This window comes from Delphinapterus leucas, chromosome 12, assembly GCF_059928025.1.
Source record: "Delphinapterus leucas isolate spDelLeu-1000000601 "Yukka" chromosome 12, BTC_Dleu_Yukka2, whole genome shotgun sequence".
In the NCBI taxonomy this organism is placed as follows: Eukaryota; Metazoa; Chordata; class Mammalia; order Artiodactyla; family Monodontidae; genus Delphinapterus; species Delphinapterus leucas.
The window spans coordinates 89,345,147-89,365,863 of NC_143140.1; the positions used below are offsets into that span (position 1 = coordinate 89,345,147).

Here is a 20,717-nt window from a genome sequence, read left to right on the forward strand (position 1 = left end):
CAAACAGAAATTAACCACCAGGAATGACAGGTTGATGGTAACTAATCATCGCTACTCACCATTTCAGTCTTGTTCTGAATTAAATAAGCTTATTTGTTTTATAAGTCTTAATTTGTATGAAAAAATACTTTCTGCAGAACCAGCATATCCAAAAGGTGATTCAAGTGGGTCAACTCGAAGAAGTTGGGAACTTCGGACACTTATCAGTCAGACTAAGGGTAAGAGAAAGAATGTTGAACTTAACACGTTTAAGCATAAGGTGAGCAGTTTCAGCTGAAATATGCTTTAGCTTGTGAATTATTAGACCTTCTACGTTAATGTTTTGTGATCTTTTTTAGACCTCTGACATCACTTTCTGTCTGTGATGTGTTTGTGTGCATTTCCTATTTCTTACAAACTCCCTTGGAGCAGGAACACGTTTTACTCAGTTTTGTATTCTTTAAGCAGAGTGATGGTTCATTTCATATGTCACCTGGGTGGGCCCTTAGCATAATTCTTTATACATGGTAGGAATATGATAAATATTTGCGAAGTGAGTAGCCATGTATTTCTTATGCTAAGAAGCTGGAGAAAGCATTCATCTTATAAAGCAGTCCATCAGTATGAACCAGAAGTGATCAATGTAAACCCGAAGAATAAACAGCAGAAAAGTCCGTGGTCGAGCACAGAATGCTCTCACATACTCTTCGTCACAACGGTGTTGAGTCATGGGCAGGATAGAACCTGTTCTCTTTCTGTAAATGATAGAAGTTTCTGAGCGGCTAGATAATTTGGCCGAGGTCATCGTAAGTGAGAGCTGGGACCAGACTGCACCCCTTCTGCCTTCAGGCCGGGCTCTTCCCACCACAGCTCCCCTTCGAAAAGTGTGAAACTGAGCAGCAGAAGAGCCATCACCGGGCCTGGAGCATTCAGGAGGGGTTCCAGGGAGGGCTGAGGCTTGGGCTGGCCCCTGAAGGAAAGAGGTCTGCCTCAGGCCAAGAGGAGAAGTACCCAATGAGAAACACATCTGGAGGCCCAGTGACTGAAGAACAGACCAGCCAGCCTGGCCTGGCCCGGCCCGACCTGGATAGCGTAGATGTAAATGGAGGTGGAACTGAAAGGGTAGGGGAGACCTGATCACGGCCAGTCTTCAGCAAAGGGCTAGGTGATTAAGGCCTTACCCAGCGATGGTGGGCAGCCCCTGAAGCCTCTTGAGCTGGAAAGCCTCTTATGTTCAGGGAGAGCGAGGGTGTGGGTAAGAAGGACACTGAGGAAGCTTAACCTGCTGGCCTGAATTGGGGAGGAAAGTAGGGAGAAGGGCTAGAACGCCGTTGTAGTGATACAGTGGAAAATAAGATGCTGGACTAAGGTGGGGTTTTAAAAAAGCCATGGAAGCAAAAACAGCTGTGATGCCACATTTGACAGGCCTGGGCAGGTTATAGGTGCGGTAGAGGGTTAGGAGTCGGCGGAGGTTTCCTCAGCTTGAGCCTGGTGACAGGGCAGAGGGTCCCTCCAGGGGCTCTCACATAACCGGTAGGTCCCACGGATACCAGGTCTTTGTGATAATTTTCAAAACAAATACTTCGTTGTCAAGTGAATTTGGGAACTCTTGGGAGAGTTACAGTTGACACTGACATATTAAAGACTGGGAAATCTTGAGAAATGTTTACTGTTAAAAAAAAAAATAGGCCTTTCCCAGAAATATTTGACAGTGGAGTCCATGACCTCACAGCTGTGAAATCTTATTCAATGCTGAGTAGACGCGATGTGTCATGTACTGAGGTAAGGGAAACAAGGATCCATGTTTTTAAGAAATGATTGTAGTCAGACACTGTAATTGGGCCGTTATAAATCTCTGGGAATTTCTCTTCTCAGAGTAACCATTCAGCCATCACAGTCCTCAGTGATCTCTTAGACAGAAAATTCAGGCTCTCAGATGGCTCGTTAGGGGACAGGATGAGAAATATGGTAGTGGAGATGTATGTAAAGAAAGCAGTGCTTTTCACATTATGGGTTTTGACCCTTTAGTGGGTTGTAAAATCAGCACTAAAAAAGAAACAGGGCTTCCCTGGGGCGCAGTGGTTGAGAGTCCGCCTGCCAATGCAGGGGACGTGGGTTCGTGCCCCGATCCGGGAGGATCCCACATGCCACGGAGCGGCTGGGCCCGTGAGCCATGGCCGCTGAGCCTGCGCGTCCGGAGCCCGTGCTCCACAGCGGAAGAGGCCACAACAGTGAGAGGCCCGCGTACCGCAAACAAACAAACAAACAAACAAAAAAACTGGACAGAATCCTAGTCACATGTAGAAAGAGTAATAGTGTTTCACGAAACTGTCGTTTTAGATATCTATTTGCGTAAAAGATATTTCTTACTGTAAATCATGATAAAATATGTTGGAGAAATAGAGATAGCTTGATGGGAAAATAAGGAATAATAATAACAATAGCTAAAATTTACTAAATATTTTAATATTCCGGGCACTGGGCTAAATGCTTTATGTGCGTGATTTCATTAAATTCTCACAGTATCTCTGAATGAGGTATTATTACCTTCATTTCACAGATTAGGAATTTGATGTATAAAGAAGTTAACTAACTTGCCGATTGTCAAACACCTAGCAAATGGTGAAGCCAGGGTTTTATTCCAGGGATTCTGATTCCAGAGCCCTTACTCTAGAGAAAGGAAAACTTAATTTCCTTCCCAACAGAGACGCTTCCTGGAAGAGGCGTAGTACTTCTGCAGAGCTCTGACAGCGAGAAGACAGGAGAGTGTGAGCAAGGGGATGGGGTGAGAAGCGGTTTGGGGTGACCCACAGAGGCTTTTCAGCTGGGCTGGTCCAGAGCCGGTTGTAGGAGAAGGGAACCGGGAAGGGAGCCTGCATGCACAGTGGCCTCGGACTTCCGGTAAACAGGTCATGATGAACTGTGAAATAAATTATGCGGGAAAAGAACACAATCCGATTTTACGTTTTAGTAAGAGAATTCTGGTCACTGAGAGCGGATTGGAGAGAGGAGACAGGCGGGTGGTTCCTGCAGAGTCTGACCAACACTCTTGCTACAGGAAATCATTGATTGTGTCTGAGTAGCTTCTGTTTTATGTGCGTATTTCTGTAGTGGGTGGTATACTCTGAAGTTGCTAGGTTTTGATGGACTTTAATTCACCTGCTGTGTATCTGAATAGATAATGCTGTGCTGGAGTGCTAATGTCTGTTGCTCTGTTTTAATTATTATTTGCTGGAAATTGACTTGATTATAGTGGTTGGGACGACTGAGTTTGCACTTCTCCCTGCAGATACTGCTTCTAGGCAAGGACCCATAGAAGCTATTCAGAAGTCAGTCCGACTGTTTGAAGAAAAGAGATATCGAGAAATGAGGAGAAAGAATATCATTGGTCAAGTTTGTGATACCCCTAAGTCTTATGACAATGTTATGCACGTTGGCTTGAGGAAGGTGACCTTTAAGTGGCAAAGAGGAAACAAAATTGGTAAGGAAACTAAAGAACATGACACAAAGATTGTCTCTGTTAGAAACAGCAATAGTTACACTTCTTTAGGTTAAATCTTACATGGTTGGTCCTTTTCTCTTAGGGAGGTGGCAAATATACATTGTATCTTTTGCAGAGGGGTTTGCTTTTTGTTTCATTTGTAAAGTGTTTTCTAAGAACAATACAAAAGAGACTTTAGAAAGAGAGTTTTCAGTGGTTCATTCAATGGAATGGTTTTAAAAGCCTGATAACTCCAGAAGTTGCCAGTGGAGAGCCACGCAACTTTTACCCATTTGTTCTAGTTTGTATTCTTTTTATCTTATTCCCACAAGATCATTATTGAAGCGAGACTGGATACAGATTAAGACAGGACAGTCTTTTCTAAAACATCAGTTAATTTCCAAGTGAAACAGTTTCTTGTAAAATAACTAGTGATAAGATTGTGTGAGAGAAGGAGATGATTATGTTTCAGATCTTTCCCCCATTTAAATGCATTTATCTGGACTTCCCTGGTGGCGCAGTGGTTAAGAATCCACCTGCCAATGCAGGGGACACAGGTTTGAGCCCAGGTCTGGGAAGATCCCACATGCCGCGGAGCAAGTAAGCCCATGTGCCACAACTACTGAGCCTGCGTGCCACAACTTCTGAAGCCTGCTTACCTAAGCCCATGCTCTGCAACAAGAGAAGCCTGCGCAGTGCAATGAAGAGTAGCCCCCGCTCGCCGTAACTAGAGAAAGTCCGCGTGCAGCCATGAAGACCCAACGCAGCCAAAATTAATTAAAAAAAAACAAAACTCTCATTTAAAAATAAATAAACGCATTTATCTGTTGAGCATTTAGGTCTGAAGAAGCAAACAAAGTTGTAATACAAGACTCTGGGAGCCTCAGGACATTGAAGTTTTCATAGAGCTATCAGGGAAGACACACTGAAAAGAATCAAGTCCTTTATAAATTGTATTAATTCTTGTTTTCAGTCTTATTCAGCCATATATCCCCTTAGTTTAATGTCCCAAAAGGAGTGTTAGTAGAATATCCCACTAATATCCCACACGCCTGGCCATACAGCAATGAGATGCATTGAGACGACAGTCAGGCTTACTCCTGGCCACTAGCCTTGCCCGCCCACCTCGCCCAGACCTCCTTGAGGGCCATAGGGGCTCAGAGGTGTGCACTAGGGGGCGTAGTACTCACCTTCATGCCTCTTCTGGGATTTGCCAGTCAGTTCTACTCTATTCACAGGCATTTACAGGTAAGACATAGTGAAAAGATTGCTTAAGACTTCAGTTATTACGGTTATTAGGGAACATTCAGAAACAGTTTAGATCTTGCAGTAGTAGACTACGGTAAGCATGGTTATAGATATATGAATACAGATTTGGAATTGGAAGAGATTATTGTACGTTTCAATGAGTTACAGTGGCCTGGCTTTGGTGGCTGAGAGCAGCTCATTTGTTCCTGTTCACAGGGGAAGGGCAGTATGGGAAGGTCTATACCTGTATCAACGTGGACACCGGTGAACTGATGGCCATGAAGGAGGTGGGTGCTCCAGCCCTCTGGGCGCGTTTTTGTCTGAGGCCTCCGTGTGGTAGAGATTTGGAAGCGAAACTTGTGTTTATGAGGTTAGAGCTGGCCTAAGTGCTTCCACAGTGAGTCGTCTAGGCCTGAGGTCTGCTTCTTAGCATTTACACCATTGGGACCAAGAGGGGACTTGAGCGGGGTTGGGGGTGGGATTTGTGATAAGATTCAGAAACGAACAGCTTTTTATCTGCTGGAGGTAGAAAGCAGGAGCAGGGAGCGCCTGAAGAAGGCCCCGGCGGGGGGCACCGAGGGCCATGGAGGGTGAGACTAGAGCCGCGCGACTGTTGGTCCCCGAGTGGCTGTGAGGGGGCAGCGGGCACATGTGGCCCCCTCCTCAACCCCTGCGGCATCTCCCCATCTTCCCTGTGTGGCACTTACCCGCGCTGCTTTATGGCCTCATCCCCGCGTGGCTGTAAACTTCGTGAGGGCAGAATCTTATCTCCTCTTTTTATCTTGCCCAGAACCTAAACACCTGTGATTGCTTCCTGAATCACAGGAATGTTTCATGTTTTGGTTAATTCAGTCTGTACTTATGAAAATGATCCCACTAGCTGTTATCTGACCACATATTCTAAAGCAGGCGTGTTTAATTCAACAAGGAGGAGAAAGCCTGGCAGTGAAGTCACAGACACACTGACCATGGTGCCATGGGGCTGGACAGTGGACATGTCAGCATCCCAGCCCTTGCATTCAAAGTCGGCGTCTTTCTAGCTTGTGACATTGCCAACAGTAATCAACAGTTTTCCTTTTCCAGATTCGCTTTCAACCTAATGACCACAAAACTATCAAGGAAACGGCAGACGAACTGAAAATCTTCGAAGGCATCAAGCACCCCAATCTGGTTCGGTATTTTGGTGTGGAGCTGCATAGGGTAAGCCAACTTTGATCACACTGTTTGGTGTGAGCGGTCAGTGAGGGCACAGATGGAGTCCTGTCCTACATCACAGGTCTTCTCATTTCAGAGCACAGTAACTTTGCCTAATTATCAGGAAATCTCCATGAGTTACATCATTTCTGCCTTCTCTCTGAAACTAGAGGAGTTCTTCCTAAAATGTAAGTTGTAGACTGTAGTCATTAACCCGACATTATAAAGCACTGAAACCCATCCTGCCAACCAGAAGATTTCTCTAATGCCCCTTACACAGCTGTGTGTCGCTTTTTTTTTCTTCCATTTTTTACTGAACCACTGTTGAGTACATTGTTCGGTAATGCTTTTTCTCTTATATGTATTTAAGGAACCATTGTGAAATGAGAGAAAATTAAGACCTCAGATGATTTTCCCCCTTGTGTTTAGAGATAAACACTTTGAGGGAAAGAGGATAACTTGGAGCATCTTGGTGGAATATGAGCTTCTGGGGAATTTGGATGTTGGTGATTTTTTACGTTTTTCACGGATAAATTCATATCTGAAAAGGATGTGTTTCAGTACTTGATAATATATTTATAGGGACGGCCCTGTTGTCCCTGTCTGAGATTATAGAGCGGACTGAATTTCAGAGGATTATAGACATTTATCACCTGTGAGTTGGAGATGTTCTTATCCCAACTAGCTGTATAATTCCAGACAGAGGAGGCAGGCAGAGACACGGCTGTAGGGGAGTTAGAAATGACCGTTTTAAGACAAATTCAGTATTCAGGATGGCAAGTGTAGCATACCATTAGAAAGGAGAGTCCTCTGGGGTGTGGCCAGTGAAGCATTCCAGGTTCTTCACTTAGTGTCCACGTAAACACAAGGCTGCATTTGATTCCTCCCGCAGGAAGAAATGTACATCTTCATGGAGTACTGTGACGAGGGTACCTTAGAGGAGGTGTCGAGGCTGGGACTTCAGGAGCACGTCATCAGGCTGTATTCTAAGCAGATCACCGTTGCAATCAATGTCCTCCACGAGCATGGCATAGTTCACCGTGACGTTAAAGGTAATGCCCACACTCGGCTCCCCGCCAGAGCCAGCTGTGCCCAGCACACGGTGGCTGCCCCCACGTTGCTTCTTCCCACGCCCGCACATCACTTCTCTACAAAGAAATACCTTTACTTGAAGTAGTCTTCTGTAAAGAACCCAGCATTAAGAAACTGCAGGACACATGTCTCCGTCTAGGAGTGTATAAGTCCGCTGTCCTGTCCGGCACTGCTTTAGCCAAATCTGTTGCCCCCAAAATGAAACTTGCTGTTTTGTAGGCTGATTTCGCCTGCCCTGTGTATTTACTAGACATTCGTGCTCAGAGCATCCTTTCTTTTCCTTGTGTCAAGAACCTCGTGTATTTATATATAGACGTCGTGAATATGTAAAGTGACGGTGAATCAGGAATGCCGGTGTAAGTTATGATGTGCAGCTGAGCTTGGGGAGACGTGGACAGGGTTTATTTACACCATCCTCCTCCAGTGTAGAGTTCTGCTAAAGATCGATTTGGTCACGCTGACTGACTAAAAGTGCTGTTCCCTTCTCACGTGTGGTGAGTAGCCATGCTTCTGTCCCAGAACTGTCCCTCTAGCGTTTACCTTAACCACACCGTGCCCCTGACCTCTGTATTTGGGAGTCTTGTGGATAATTAAAGTGACAAATTAGCTTTGTCTCTAATGGCCCTAGACTGAAGGATTCCACTCTGTCCCATAATCTGAGGCCTAAACAGGTTGACTCTAGAATGGCCGGATTTCAGACCAGGCATTCGCCTCAGAGGGGGCTGGGTTACCCATCACCTGCTTTGCTGGGTGGAAGAATTGTCCGCACTCTCTAAAGTGGCTCCTCTTGAATCCCCAGCATACCCCAGTCTTGCTGCCTGCCCGCCCGTCCACCGCATTACTTTGCTGTCTGGGATCATTCTGGGCATTTGCTTAAATGGCTCTGGGTCAGGCCATGGCATTGCCTGTTTCCAGTTGTTCTGACACAAATTCCATACTCATGGAATGGTACCTTCATGTCGTTGGCCACGGCCATAAAGAGAATCCCTCAGAGTCCCTGAGTGAAGCCCGTCCGTGTGCATCCTTGGGATATTCTTTATAGCTCATCGTGTCTGAGAGCGTGGGCCTGGGAGCTAGCTCCGGAATCACGCAGTTAGCGCCGTGTGCTTCTCAGGCTGTGAGGACCAACAGATCGCAGCTCATCGTGTGGCTTGTTGTCTAAAGTGAGGGGCCCTGTGTCACTTTTGGAAGGAGGTGCCGTCGACACGTAGCGCTGAGCCGTGCGGCTCGGTTGGAGTGGCCGCGGCCGGTAGCCTCTGGAGGAGGCAGAGCCGCCCTGGGAGATGAGCGGTAACCCCGGGTTCCAACTGGAGTACAGGCCGGGCCTGTGTACTGCTTGCGGAGATGTGAGACAGTCACAGAACATGCTTTTCAGGCAGTCTGAAATCAGTCCAATGGTGGCCTCGGATACAGCTCTGCAGACCAGCAGCATGTGTGCCAGGTCTTGTCTACACGTTGCTTTCTGTTGCAGGCACTGCTGATCGTATATAAACTTAATTTTCAGGGACTGTGGCCACAAGCATTTGTGTTTTATGTGTACTTTAAGTATCTCCCTGGGTTTTTAATGTTAGAATTTATGCATGTATTTCAGTTCAGAATTTATTGGTCAGAGCTATCTGCACTGATACTAAAATGTCTTCGCTGTGTTTTAACATTTGTGAATAAGGCTTAAAATCTTTCTATGATTACACTTTGCAAGTGAAGTTTCATAAGTCTTTATAACTTTTGTAAATCAAGTTCCTGATAGTTTAGGTTACCATGTAAACTTTAAAATACCTGCGTTGTGTTTTAGAGGCTCACAACTCCGTATTTCTTGTTAGGTGCCAACATCTTCCTTACCTCATCTGGACTAATCAAGCTGGGAGATTTTGGATGTTCAGTAAAGCTTAAAAACAATGCTCAGACCATGCCTGGTGAGGTGAATAGCACGCTGGGGACAGCAGGTGGGTCCGGCTAGATTTGTCTTTGCATCGGGGCTCACTCCAGTGTGCTGGGACCCCGGCTTTCCCTTTTCCTCCTGGTCAGCAGACGTGGAGAGCAGGTGAGGGCATCTAACCAGACGGGGGAGGAGCCACCCCTGAAAGCGCTTGTCAGATTGGGAAATCACTTTTCTCCCTTAGACTTAAAGGAGGGAAGAAAGGCCTCTTTTCTTCCCAGAAAAACCTTGTCATTCACGTTGGGTTTATTAAAACTATTCTAGTCAAAACAACATGTTTAAATGGTGATTATTTGATTGTTTAGAAACACGTCATAAAATTTTCCATCCTCCTTTGCAGGTTGAATTTCATATTCTCATTGCAGTACAATTTATCTGAATATTTGCATATTCAGAATTGTCTTTTAGAAGATATTTTGGCTCCTAAAATGTCCAGCCGAGAGATTGATTTGAAATATTTATTTTCAAGTTTTGATGTTTCTTAGTATATAATTCAGAGAAAGTTCCTCCCTCCCCCACCCCCGAACAAATTAGTTGTTTCTTCTATGTGGAATATTAGGCGATATTAGTGTATTGCTTGGCTCTAGTACTACATGGTGCTATATTTATAACCCATTCTTATCACCATATCTGTGACTTTTAAAGCATACATGGCCCCAGAAGTCATCACTCGCGCCAAAGGAGAAGGCCACGGGCGTGCGGCCGACATCTGGAGTCTAGGGTGTGTCGTCATAGAGATGGTGACTGGCAAGGTGAGCAGAGCCTGCACCGGGGGCAGGGGGACTTGAGGAGGGCACTTTACGTTAACAGAGCAGTAATTGTGGTCTTACTATCATTGTGAATACTGTGGACACATTTCCTGCAAAATAGAGAACATGACCTGTCAAAAGATAAGTAAGTTAATACAAGTGACAAACTAGGAACCAAATATTTATAAGATACATGACTTAGAGAATTCCTCAGAGGAACAAAAAAAAGCATAATTCTCAAAACACAGAATTAAGCAGCTGTGAAAAGAAACAGGAAGTTGAAAACTTACATCTCCACAAAGACTGGCACAAGAATGCCCATATCAGCTTTATTCATAATTGCCAAAACTTGGAAGCAACCAAGATATCTTTCAAATGGATAAACTGTGGTAATCTACATGAAGGAATATTGTACAGCAACCAAAAGAAATTGGGCCATGAAATGACATGGAGAAACCTTAAAAGCACATTGCTGGGCTTCCCTGGTGGTGCAGTGGTTGAGAGCCCGCCTGCCGATGCAGGGGACACGGGTTCGTGCCCCGGTCCGGGAAGATCCCACATGCCACGGAGCGGCTGGGCCCATGAGCCATGGCCGCTGAGCCTGTGCGTGCGGAGCCTGTGCTCCGCAACGGGAGAGGCCACAACAGTGAGAGGCCCGCGTACCGCAAAAAAAAAAAAAGCATGTTGTTAAGTGAAAGAAACCAATCTGGGGAATTCCCTGCTGGTGCAGTGGTTAGGACTCGGCACTTTCACTGCTGAGGGTGCGGGTTCGATACCTGGTCGGGGAACTAAGATCCTGCAAGACTCGAGGCATGGCCAAAAAAAGAAACAAGCCAATCTGAAAACACCACGTACTGTATGATTCCAACTATATGACATTCCAGAAGAGGCAAAACAATAAAGGCAGTAAAAGATCAATGGTTGACAGGGCCTCTGGGAGAGGGAGGGAAGGACAAATAGGTAGAGCACAAGCGTTTGCAGGGCAGTGAAACTGTTGTGTATGATGACATAGTATCTGAAAATTGATCTTCTGATGAAGATCCCACTAATGAAAAATTATACAAATATACAGAGGCACAGTGTGTGTGGGGGTGTAGCCATTACTTATAAAGCAAAAAAGTTAGAAACCTCTTAAGTCTTACTAGTAGGAAATTATTATACAGCTATACCTCGCAGCTGCTGAAAATAAGTGCTTAGTAACTATTAGCTAATATTATTTCTATTAGCATTAACATAGAAAGATGCCCATGATATCTGTTATTTCAGTCAAGCCATGCATTAGAAAAAGAACAAGTTCTCAAATTGAAGAACATATATCTCAATAACTAAACGATGGTCCACAAATTAGAATGCCATACAAACTCAGTCCTTTCCCCCATGAATCTCATTTCCCTGTAATCATAATAAAATAATCTAAGCTTTGCAAATTATCAATAATTTGATGCCGATTATTCAACAAGGTAGCATATTAAACATCCTTGTATGATAGCTGTTGAATTTTGTTTGATTGACATTTTTATATTATTTTATATGTTACATTTTTTTATTTACATGATGATGGCATCTAGATAATAGTGGACTAATTGGACACCTAAATGGGGTAGGCAGACTATGCTCACCACCTGGTTTTGTAAATAAAGTTTTATTGGCACATGGTCATACCCATTCCTTTATTATATTATAACCTAAGGCTGCTTTCACTCTACAGTGGGAGAATTGAATAGGTGTGACAGAGACCATATGGCCTGCAAGCCTAAAATAGTTAGTTTGGCCCTTTAAGTAAAAGTTTGCCGGCCTCAATATGTGTCTACACTGAGATGTCTAAAAAGACATTGGGCAGTTGCATTTCTGTATGGCCATGTAGTATTGAAACCTGATTTGTTTTTTCTGTTTTTAGAGACCTTGGCATGAATATGAGCACAACTTTCAGATTATGTACAAAGTGGGAATGGGGCATAAGCCACCAATCCCTGAAAGATTAAGCCCAGAAGGAAAGGACTTCCTTTCTCACTGCCTAGAAAGTGAGCCCAGGATGAGGTGGACGGCCAGCCAGCTCCTCGACCATTCCTTCGTCAAGGTTTGGCAGATTGCTGTGTAGCCCTCTCCTTGTTTAAGTATTTGAGTTTTGATCGCATCTGGCACTTAAGGAAATTTGGAAACTTAAATATAAAATATCTATATCTGAAATGGGAAGAAACTAAATGTATTATGCTGGGGAATTTTGTATGCTTTTTCTTTTGGAAAATGTTCGTCGAGGTTCTCCTCCTTGATCCATTTGGATGGTTTGAGGTGCACTTGGGACTATTAAATGGAATTTTAAATGGGACTGGATGAAAGGCACAATTTTCCCTCTTTTAGAGTACACAGGTTAGTAACAACAAATCTCTACTGGGAGAGTAGAGACAGGGGAGTAATGACTAAGCATTATGTTAAGAGCTGTGATAATGGTATATATGCCATGTTGTAGGGTCACTGAAAAGAGGAATTTAATCCAGTTGGGTAATCCCAGCTATTACTCTTTTTTTTTTTCTTTTTACTATTTTTATTTATTTTTGGCTGTGTTGGGTCTTCCTTGTGGTGAGCGGGGGCTACTCTTTGTTGAGGTGCGCGGGCTTCTCATTACAGTGGCTTCTCTCGTTGCGGAGCCTGGGCTCTAGGCACGTGGGCTTCAGTAGTTGTGGTGCACAGGCTTAGTTGCTCCTCGACATGTGGGATCTTCTCGGACCAGGGCTCGAACCCGGGTCCCCTGCATTGGCAGGTGGATTCTTCCCTGGTGGCGCAGTGGTTAAGAAAGTCCCTATTAACTTTCTTTAGAGTGAGATGCCTGAGCTGTTTGGGAGGGTTTAGCCAGGTCAGGAAACGCAGGGAGGAGTATGGCGGACAGAATGGAAGAGACATGGAAAGGCTCACTGCTAAGAGGGTAAAGCACCCAAAGAACTGTGTATCGGTACATACTGATAGAGCACAGGATGCGGAAAGTGGCAAAACATAAGGCTGGGAAAGTAAGCAGGGACCACATGAAGGGATTTCAGTTTTATTGTAAGCATGACATGATTAAGTTGTGTTTTAGAACAGTCACTCTGGAGGTGAGAGACTAGCTGGGAAGCTGCCGACACAGCTGCTGGGTTGGGAGTGGGAGGTCAGGGGTGAGTCACCAGCCGTATATAGGAGTGAGAATGGCCGTGAGTAAGTGATGGGATGTGAAAGGTGCGTGACGGGGAGGAGTCCAGGACGGCTCCCGGGCTCTGGCTCGTGTCACCAGGTTATCGAGATTCCATTTGCCAAGACGGGTAAAGAGGGCATCTGGTTGGGGCTTGCGTCGGGAGATGATGGTCTCCTCTTTGGTAGATTGAGCTCGAGGCGTATTTGGAATAGCTGTTGGGGGATTTTAGACAGGCATTTGGGTATTTTGGACTGGCACTCGAGAGAACTGGGATAGGATACGGATTTGAGAGAGAGAAATATTGCTGGGAGAGCATTTAGAGGAGACATGGAATGAGAGTGGAAACCTGGAGAAAACATTTACAGGGTCCTGCAGAGGAGCTCCTGATACAGGAAAGGAAGATTCAAGAGAGGGGTCACATTATTTCTGGGTGAGTGAAATTAAGTAATCAATAGCTGGATATGCTGCATAGATATTAGGGATTTGTAATTAAATAAAAATGTATTTATTCTTTATAAAGTATATAAGCAATTTTTATTGACTTGATATTGTACAAATATGTTTTTTTAATGTATTAAGCCCTTTTTAAAAAACATTATTTATTTTTTATTTTTGGCTGTGTTGGGTCTTCGTTTCTGTGTGAGGGCTTTCTCTAGTTGCGGCGAGCGGGGGCCACTCTTCACCGCGGTGCGCGGGCCTCTCACTATCGCGGCCTCTCTTGTTGAGGAGCACAGGCTCAGTAGTTGTGGCTCACGGGCCTAGTTGCTCCGCGGCATGTGGCATCTTCCCAGACCAGGGCTCGAACCCGTGTCCCCTGCATCGGCAGGCAGACTCTCAACCACTGCGCCACCAGGGAAGCCCCACAAATACATTCTTAAAAATGCTTTCAATAGTCAATTCATAGAGCAGTAACTTAGCACGGACATTTCATTGCATTGATTACGCCTTTGCTCTGTGCCAGGCACAGTGCTGGGAGCATCAAGATGCACTGATTATGACTTACCGCTAAATCTTACACGTGGCATGAATAGGGTTCAGCTCTCTCCTGCCTTCCTCACAGGTTTGCACAGATGAAGAATGAAGCTAATCACTGTGGCCTAGGAGTGTGTGTACTCGGAAAATTCTCTTAATCACTACTGTATGTAATATTTACATAAGGACTGTGCCGAGAAGCAGTATAAGCCTTTTTAACCTTCCAAGACTGAAGACTGCACAGGTGACAAGCGTCACTTCTCCTGCTGCTCCTGTCTGTTCGACGTGGCACGGGGCCCTCCCGAGTGATGGTGTCTACGAGGTAAAGAAGCTGCATGTTAAGTGCCATTACTACTGTACACGGACCACCGCCTCCGTCACCTCTGTTTCTCGGGTGACTGAGAACCGTGACATCAGTGTAGTATTTTTGACCTTTCTAGGTTCAAAAGCAGTTGTAGTGTTATCAGGCGTCCTGGGCCTTGTTGATCTCGTTTGTCGAGTGCACTGACTGTGAAACCTCACCTGTTGTTGTTGGCAAGCCACGGGTTTGTTATGCAAAAGGCTGATTAATGAAATTTAAGAAAAAGGTTCTTTTTTCAATAAATGGTTTATTTTAGGAAAGCTCAGTTATATTGTCTTTTAATGGTTATCAGCTTCAGAGCCAACACATTATCTGATACAGAGGTCTGTCCTTGTCACTCATGTGTTCCTCAACAGAAGGGGTACAGTCAAGTGTGCTGAAGGTGGGCGCTGGGTTAGGAGTTCCTTTAGGGTCTAGAATCTCCTTGCTGCAAAGGGAAAGAGAGAAATGAAACAACACTAAGGATGTAAGAGGCCCTTTTAAATCTTTGTATATTAACTGCAAGTTTATAACAGATAAAAGTTTAAGCCTTGTTATCACATGTTGGCGGCTCAGTTTATTTTCATATCAAGATGTACAGGCACTGGGTCAATGTAAATACTGCTGAATAATCTCTTGACAAGAAAGCATCTTTTTCAGAATGTAAATATTTCAGCAGTTAGTTTTCTAAAATAGCCCAAATCATATGTCACGGATGGTGTTCTTTTCTTTCTTTCTGCTATTAAATTTTTTTAAAGATTGACCTTAAAGCTTCCTGAAATCTTTTTAGAAGATATCTGACTCATTCCTTATACATAGCAGCTGACTCTGGACAAGTAATTTCTCAAGCAGGTTCTGTATTCACCTTCCCTCCAGAGTAGTAGATCCCCTCACATAGAAATTAATGTCCTTGAGAAAGCTGGCATCACGGAAGGATTTGTACAGACACTTAGATTTTTTTTTTTCAGTAGAATTTTTTTTTCAGTGTTTTTAAATGGCTTTTTGAGGTGTAATTTACCAATATGTAATATTTAAAGTATACAGTTCGGTGATTTTTAGGATAGTTATATAGTGTACAGCCATCATCATAATCCACCTTAGAACGATTCCATTACCCCAGAAAGAAAGCTGTTGTCCATCTGCAGTCACTCGTCACTCCTGCCCCCAGCCTTAGGCAGCCACTAAGCCACGTACTGTCTCTATAGATTTGCCTGTTCTGGACATTTAATATAATGGTCTTTTGTGTCTGGCTTCTTTCACTTAGTATGGTAATTCGGAGGTTTATGCATGTTACAGCATTGTGTTAATACTTCATTCCTTTTTATTGCTGAATATCATTCTGCTGTATGGATATGCCACATGATTTATTTATTCATTTACTACTTCCACTTTTTGGTTATTATGAATGATGCTGCTCTGAACACTTGCATACAAGTCTTTGTGTGGACCTATATTTTCCTTTCTCTTGAGAGTGGAACTGCTAGCTCATATGGTAAATCCATGTTCAATTTTTTAACAAACTGTCAAACTGCTTCCAAAGTGGCTGCATTGTCTTAATTCCCAACCAGCAACACAAGAGAGTTCTAGCTTCTCCATACCTTTGTCAACACTTAATATTGTCTTTCTTTTTGTAATAGCCATTCTAGTAGATGTCAAGTGTTATCTCATTGTACTTTTGATCTGCATTTCTCTGACCATGGTGAGCATTTCTTGTGCTTGTTGGCACAAGAAATTCATATATCATTCATATATCTTTTTTGGTGAAGTGTCTATGTGAATCTTTTGCCCATTTTTATATTGGGTTATTTGTCTTCTTATTGAGTTGTGAGAGATTTTTATATATTCTGGATACAAGTCTTTACTAGACATATGATTTGCAAATGTTTGTTTTTTCCCCCAGTCTGTGGCTTTTCACATTTTTAATGGTTTCTTCTGAAGTACAGAAGTTTAAAATTTTGAAGTCTGGTTTATCAACTTGTTCTTTATTGCATGTGCTCTTGATATCCTATCTAAGAAATCATGACTTGACTCAAGATCATGAAGATTTACACCTATAGTTTCTTCTAAGAGTCTTATAGTTTTAGCTGTTATATTTAGGTCTATCATCTATTTTTAGTTAGTGTTTGTGTATCACATCAGATAAGGGTCCAGGTTCATACTTTTGCATGTCGATATTTATTAGACCCAGCATTCATTTGTGGAAAAGACTGTTCTTTCTCCATTGAATTGTTTTGGCATCCTTGTTGAAATCAGTTGACTATGAATCTAGGGGTTTATTTCTGGACTCTCAATTCTGTTCCATTGACCTATATAGCTGTCTTATGTAGAACCACACTGCCTTGACTAACATAGCTTTATAGTAAATTTTGAAGTTGGGAAGTGTGAGTTCTTCAATTTGGTTCTGCTTTTTCAAGATTGTTTTGGCTATTCTGGGTCATTTGTATTTCCCTATTAACTTTAGGATCAGCTTGTCAATTTCTGTTCTCCCCCCAACCCCCATCAAAAAAAAATCAGCTGGGATTTTGATAGATTGCATTGAAAATATAGAACAATGTGGAGAGTATTGTTATCTTAACAATATTACGTTTCCCAATTCATGAACAGGACAGCTCTCCATTTATTTGGATCTTTAATTTCTCTCAGCATTGCTTTGTAATTCAGTGTACAATTCTTGAACTTTTTAAGTCTGTTTCTAAGTATTTTATTCTTTTCATGCTATTGTGAATGAAGTATTTTCTGAATTTCTTTTCAGATTGTTCATTGCTAGTATATCAGTACAGTTGATTTTTGTATACTGGTCTTTTATCCCATGGCCTTGCTGAACTTGCTTAATAGCTCTAGTAGTTGTTTTGTAGACTCCATAGAATTCTCTACATATAAGATCATGTCATCCAAGTATAAAGACAGTGTTTCTTCTTCCTTTACAACCTGGATGCCTTATATATTTTTTCTTGACTAATTGCACTGGCTAGATCCTCCGTCCAGTACAATGTTGAACAGCACTGGTGAGAATAACATTCTTGTCATGATTTTGACCTTAGGTGGCAACATTCATTCTTTTAATTTATGGTGTTAGTTGTGGGGTTTTGGTAAATGCCCTTTATCAGGTTGAAGATGTTTCCTTCTTTTCCTGGTTTACTGAGAGTTTTTATCATGACTAGATGTTCGATTTTGTCAAATGTTCTTTCTGCATCTATTGAGATGATCAGATGATTTTTGTGCTTTATTAATATGGTGTACTACATCAGTTGATTTTTGGATATTAAGCCAACCTTGCATTCCTGGGATGCATCCTAGTTGATCATTCTTTACAATCCCGTCTTTGTATTGCTATTGCAATTTGTAATGTTTTGCCTCTGTATTACATGAGGGATATTGCTGTGTAGTTTTCATTTCTTGTGATTGTCTGGCTTTGGTATCAGGATGATGCTGGCCTCATACAATGAGTCCGGATGTTTTCCTCCTCTTAGAGATTGTGAAGAACTGGTATTATTTACCATACTTCTTTAAATGTTTGGTAGAATTCACTAGTGAAACCAACTGTGCCTGGGTTTCTTTGTGGGAATTAATAATTCAGTAATACTTTTAAGTTCTGTAAGGTTGGTGATGTCTACTTCTTTAGTCCTGATTTTAGTATTTTGTGTTTTCTTACTCAGATCTTTTCAGAGAATCAATTCTTGTTTCATTAATATTCTTTATTCTTTTTCTGGGTTCCATTTCATTTTTTTCCCTCACACTAATCTTTATTTTTTCCTTCTTTCTGCATGCTTTGGGTTTAATTTGCCTTTTGTCTCGTTTTGTTTTGTTTCTTAAGATAGAAGATGGTGAAGGTAAAAATTATTGTAAAAATAATCCACAAGACCATTTCCTTTTATATATATAGTTTACAAATAAAGCATATATCTTGAACATATTGTAAGGATAGTTAAAAAACTGTAATGTAAAAGCAGGGGATAGATTTTCTTTTTTCTTCTAAAATAGCAGCCTCAACTACGGACATTATATTCTCTAGAGTGAGGTCAGCAAACCTTTTCTGTAAAGGGCCAGAGACTGAATATTCTTGGCTTTGCAGGCTATAGGATCTTGGTTGCAACTACTCAACCCTGCTGATGTAGCATAAAAGCAGCCACAGCAACACGTATATGACTAGATGTGGCTGTGTTCCAATAAAACCTTATTTACAAAACAAGCAGCAAGTGGGTCTTAGTTTGCTTAATGCTGCTCTAGATCACTAAGCAAAATTAAGAAACATCATTTTCCTAGGCCAGTAGAACTTATACAAAAGAGTATAAGCTTTCAAAGGCCATGTGTAATGCTACCTTATTCATATGTCTGTATACTGCCATGAAAAGGTGAATTATTCACTCATCAGGTCAAAACTGAGGCCGGGTGGCTGTGTGCTAACGGGGCTGGCTCCTGTGGGCTTGTACACAGGTGCTGAAGGCAGCTCCAGGAGGAGTCTGAGCTGCGGCTGCTCAGCAGTGCACGTCTGCCTACGCAAGGGCAGCCCTGGCCCTTGAAGCATATGCCTTTTTTTCCCCTAGTAAGTGGAGGATCGCATATTTTTCCAAAATCAGTGAGCTTGTTCCTACCAGCGTGTTGAAGCAGGTAACTCCCTTATTAGCTGCAGTGTCTAAAGTCACTGCCTTGCAAATCACTCATTTAACGGCATGATAGAAACTTCTGTGCTGCTTGGAATTTTTCACCCTCCCTGTAGCCCAACAGCCTGTTAAATTCCCAGCCTCATCCTGATTCAACATCAAAAGGGTCACCAGTCTTCTACTCTGGGATGGGTCCTTTAGTCACATGCTCCAGCAGCCTGCCATTTCATCACATCACTTTTTTTCTTCTTGAGTCAACTATTATAAATTCTAGAGGCACGGCTCTTTCCCTATATTAGGTGATTTTTTTCTTATCCATTTAAATCATTCCTGTTTGAGTGACTTCTTCCTAACACATGTGCAGCTTTAGTGGTTTCCTACCCACCTTCCAAAGGAAATTATTACTCTTCAGCAATTCATACTGCTTATTACCTCCTTAGAATTCAAAAGAACATAGTTGCCAGAAATTTCAAAACTCTTTAGTCACTCCAGCATGTGAAACAAGACTGTATAAAAAAAATATTAAAGGTAAAAATTGTATGAGTCTCACTCAGTGAAAAGCTTCACCAGTACAGCCCCAGGAGATATTTTCTAGATACTGCGAAGATCTAAGTAAGGGCTTACTGTCGTTTTTTTAATCAATTCATAATCTTAATATTCAAACAGGACAAGGCTGCGGGGGCTGAGGAATGCCTCCTTTGGAACTGCTTATCCTTCACTGGAGAAACGCTATGCTTTCTTCACTGATAGCTGAAGTTCAGAGGGTTGACCAATTTTACTTTGGCCTAATTGTGCTTGAGAAAGATTTTTATTTTTACTTTAGGAAAGGGAGTCAAAAGAAGACAATTGAAAGTCGATTCTTAAAGCCTCTGAATCAGTGTCCCTTCATGGCTGCTCACTGTGACCCTGTGTGAGGGGCCCAGGAGCCCGCGCTGCCCCCACGGAGGTGACACTGAGGGGACATACATTAGCTATTGAGGTGAAGTTCTGATATTCTGCTCTTTCTGACCAAAATAATGGTCATTTCCAACAGCTGAATGTCATAAACAGATACCAGTTGGTGGCAAATGCTGTGAATGGTCTCAGATGTCACAGATCAAGAGAAACAGGAGTGTGTGCTCAGTCGCCTCCTGTCAGGTGTCCGCCTGGCGCTTTGGATGCCAGTGTAGCAGGACAGGAAGCCTCGGGGCATCAGAAGTGCTTGGTTTGCATTTAAATTTATTGGAAGTTCTGGAAATACTCAAAACCCATGCCAGGGATGCAGGAGTGTGAGATGCAGCCTCGGAGAGCTCGGGGCACCCGCTCGTTCGTAGTTGCCAGGTCCGGCGCTGCGGCTCAGGTGACCCGGTGAGAGCCGAGGCCCTCAGCCTTCTGGAGGGGGTCGGGGTCGTTTCGGAGGGCAGAGGGACTGGCCCTGGGAAGACTGCGTGCTTGCTTGTTTGGAGAAAGACCGGCTGCTCAATCTGCAGCTCCTGGCAGCTCAGCCCCGTCCCACCCCCCGTAGCAGGAAGGCAGGGCCAGCACGGCAGTGAACACGTGCGTTCCAGCTTCTTTATTTTGTGCTCTGTAAACAGCGCGCTGGAACTGCACGGTTAAGGCGTTGGAAACACTGTTGCTGAAGGAGGTGACAATGAACAGGACAACCTGAGTGACGTGTCACAGAGTAAACAGGAGGGTCACACTGGTGGGTGCCCTTCCGAGAGGCTCTAGGGCAGGAGGGGCGGTACACGGCCAGCTGCAGGCACAGTCGGAGCCCACGCTGCTTCCGCGGCAGGAAAGAGTGGCACTGGCAGCCCTCCTGTGTCACCCGGCAGACTGGCGGTCGCCAGAGGGTTTGTTCTTCCCGCTCTAACCCGGCAACCCTGAGCAAAATCTGACTAGCGCTTTAGACAGTGCTGGATGAAACCTCTTGTTTTGAACAGGTCCCTCCACAGATGCCTTCTCGCTTCTGTCCATGTTTAC

At 43.4% G+C, this 20,717-nt stretch overlaps 2 protein-coding genes across 11 annotated transcripts in view; one reads left to right on the plus strand and one right to left on the minus strand.

Moving 5' to 3' along the window:
- The window catches only part of MAP3K4 (mitogen-activated protein kinase kinase kinase 4), a 117,236-nt gene extending 97,831 nt beyond the window's left edge, over nt 1-19,405 (plus strand). For 8 of the 10 annotated variants that reach the window (XM_089922232.1, XM_022562189.3, XM_022562205.3 and 5 more), the window contains 9 exons: nt 138-218; nt 3,269-3,460; nt 4,925-4,995; nt 5,792-5,908; nt 6,795-6,954; nt 8,815-8,937; nt 9,576-9,682; nt 11,577-11,756; nt 13,903-19,405. In XM_089922232.1, the coding sequence (XP_089778358.1) occupies nt 138-218; nt 3,269-3,460; nt 4,925-4,995; nt 5,792-5,908; nt 6,795-6,954; nt 8,815-8,937; nt 9,576-9,682; nt 11,577-11,756; nt 13,903-13,923 (1,052 nt within the window). In that variant the 3' untranslated portion in view covers nt 13,924-19,405. Of the gene's footprint in view, nt 1-137; nt 219-3,268; nt 3,461-4,924; nt 4,996-5,791; nt 5,909-5,999; nt 6,091-6,794; nt 6,955-8,814; nt 8,938-9,575; nt 9,683-11,576; nt 11,757-13,902 lie in introns of those variants that run through there. The other 2 variants (XM_089922234.1, XM_089922235.1) reach the window with 2 other exon arrangements.
- AGPAT4 (1-acylglycerol-3-phosphate O-acyltransferase 4) overlaps nt 11,755-20,717 on the minus strand; it is a 121,032-nt gene continuing 112,069 nt past the window's right edge. The window contains exon 10 of the transcript XR_016395275.1: nt 11,755-14,602. The gene's annotated coding sequence lies outside the window, so the exon portion shown is untranslated. The remainder of the gene's footprint in view (nt 14,603-20,717) is intronic.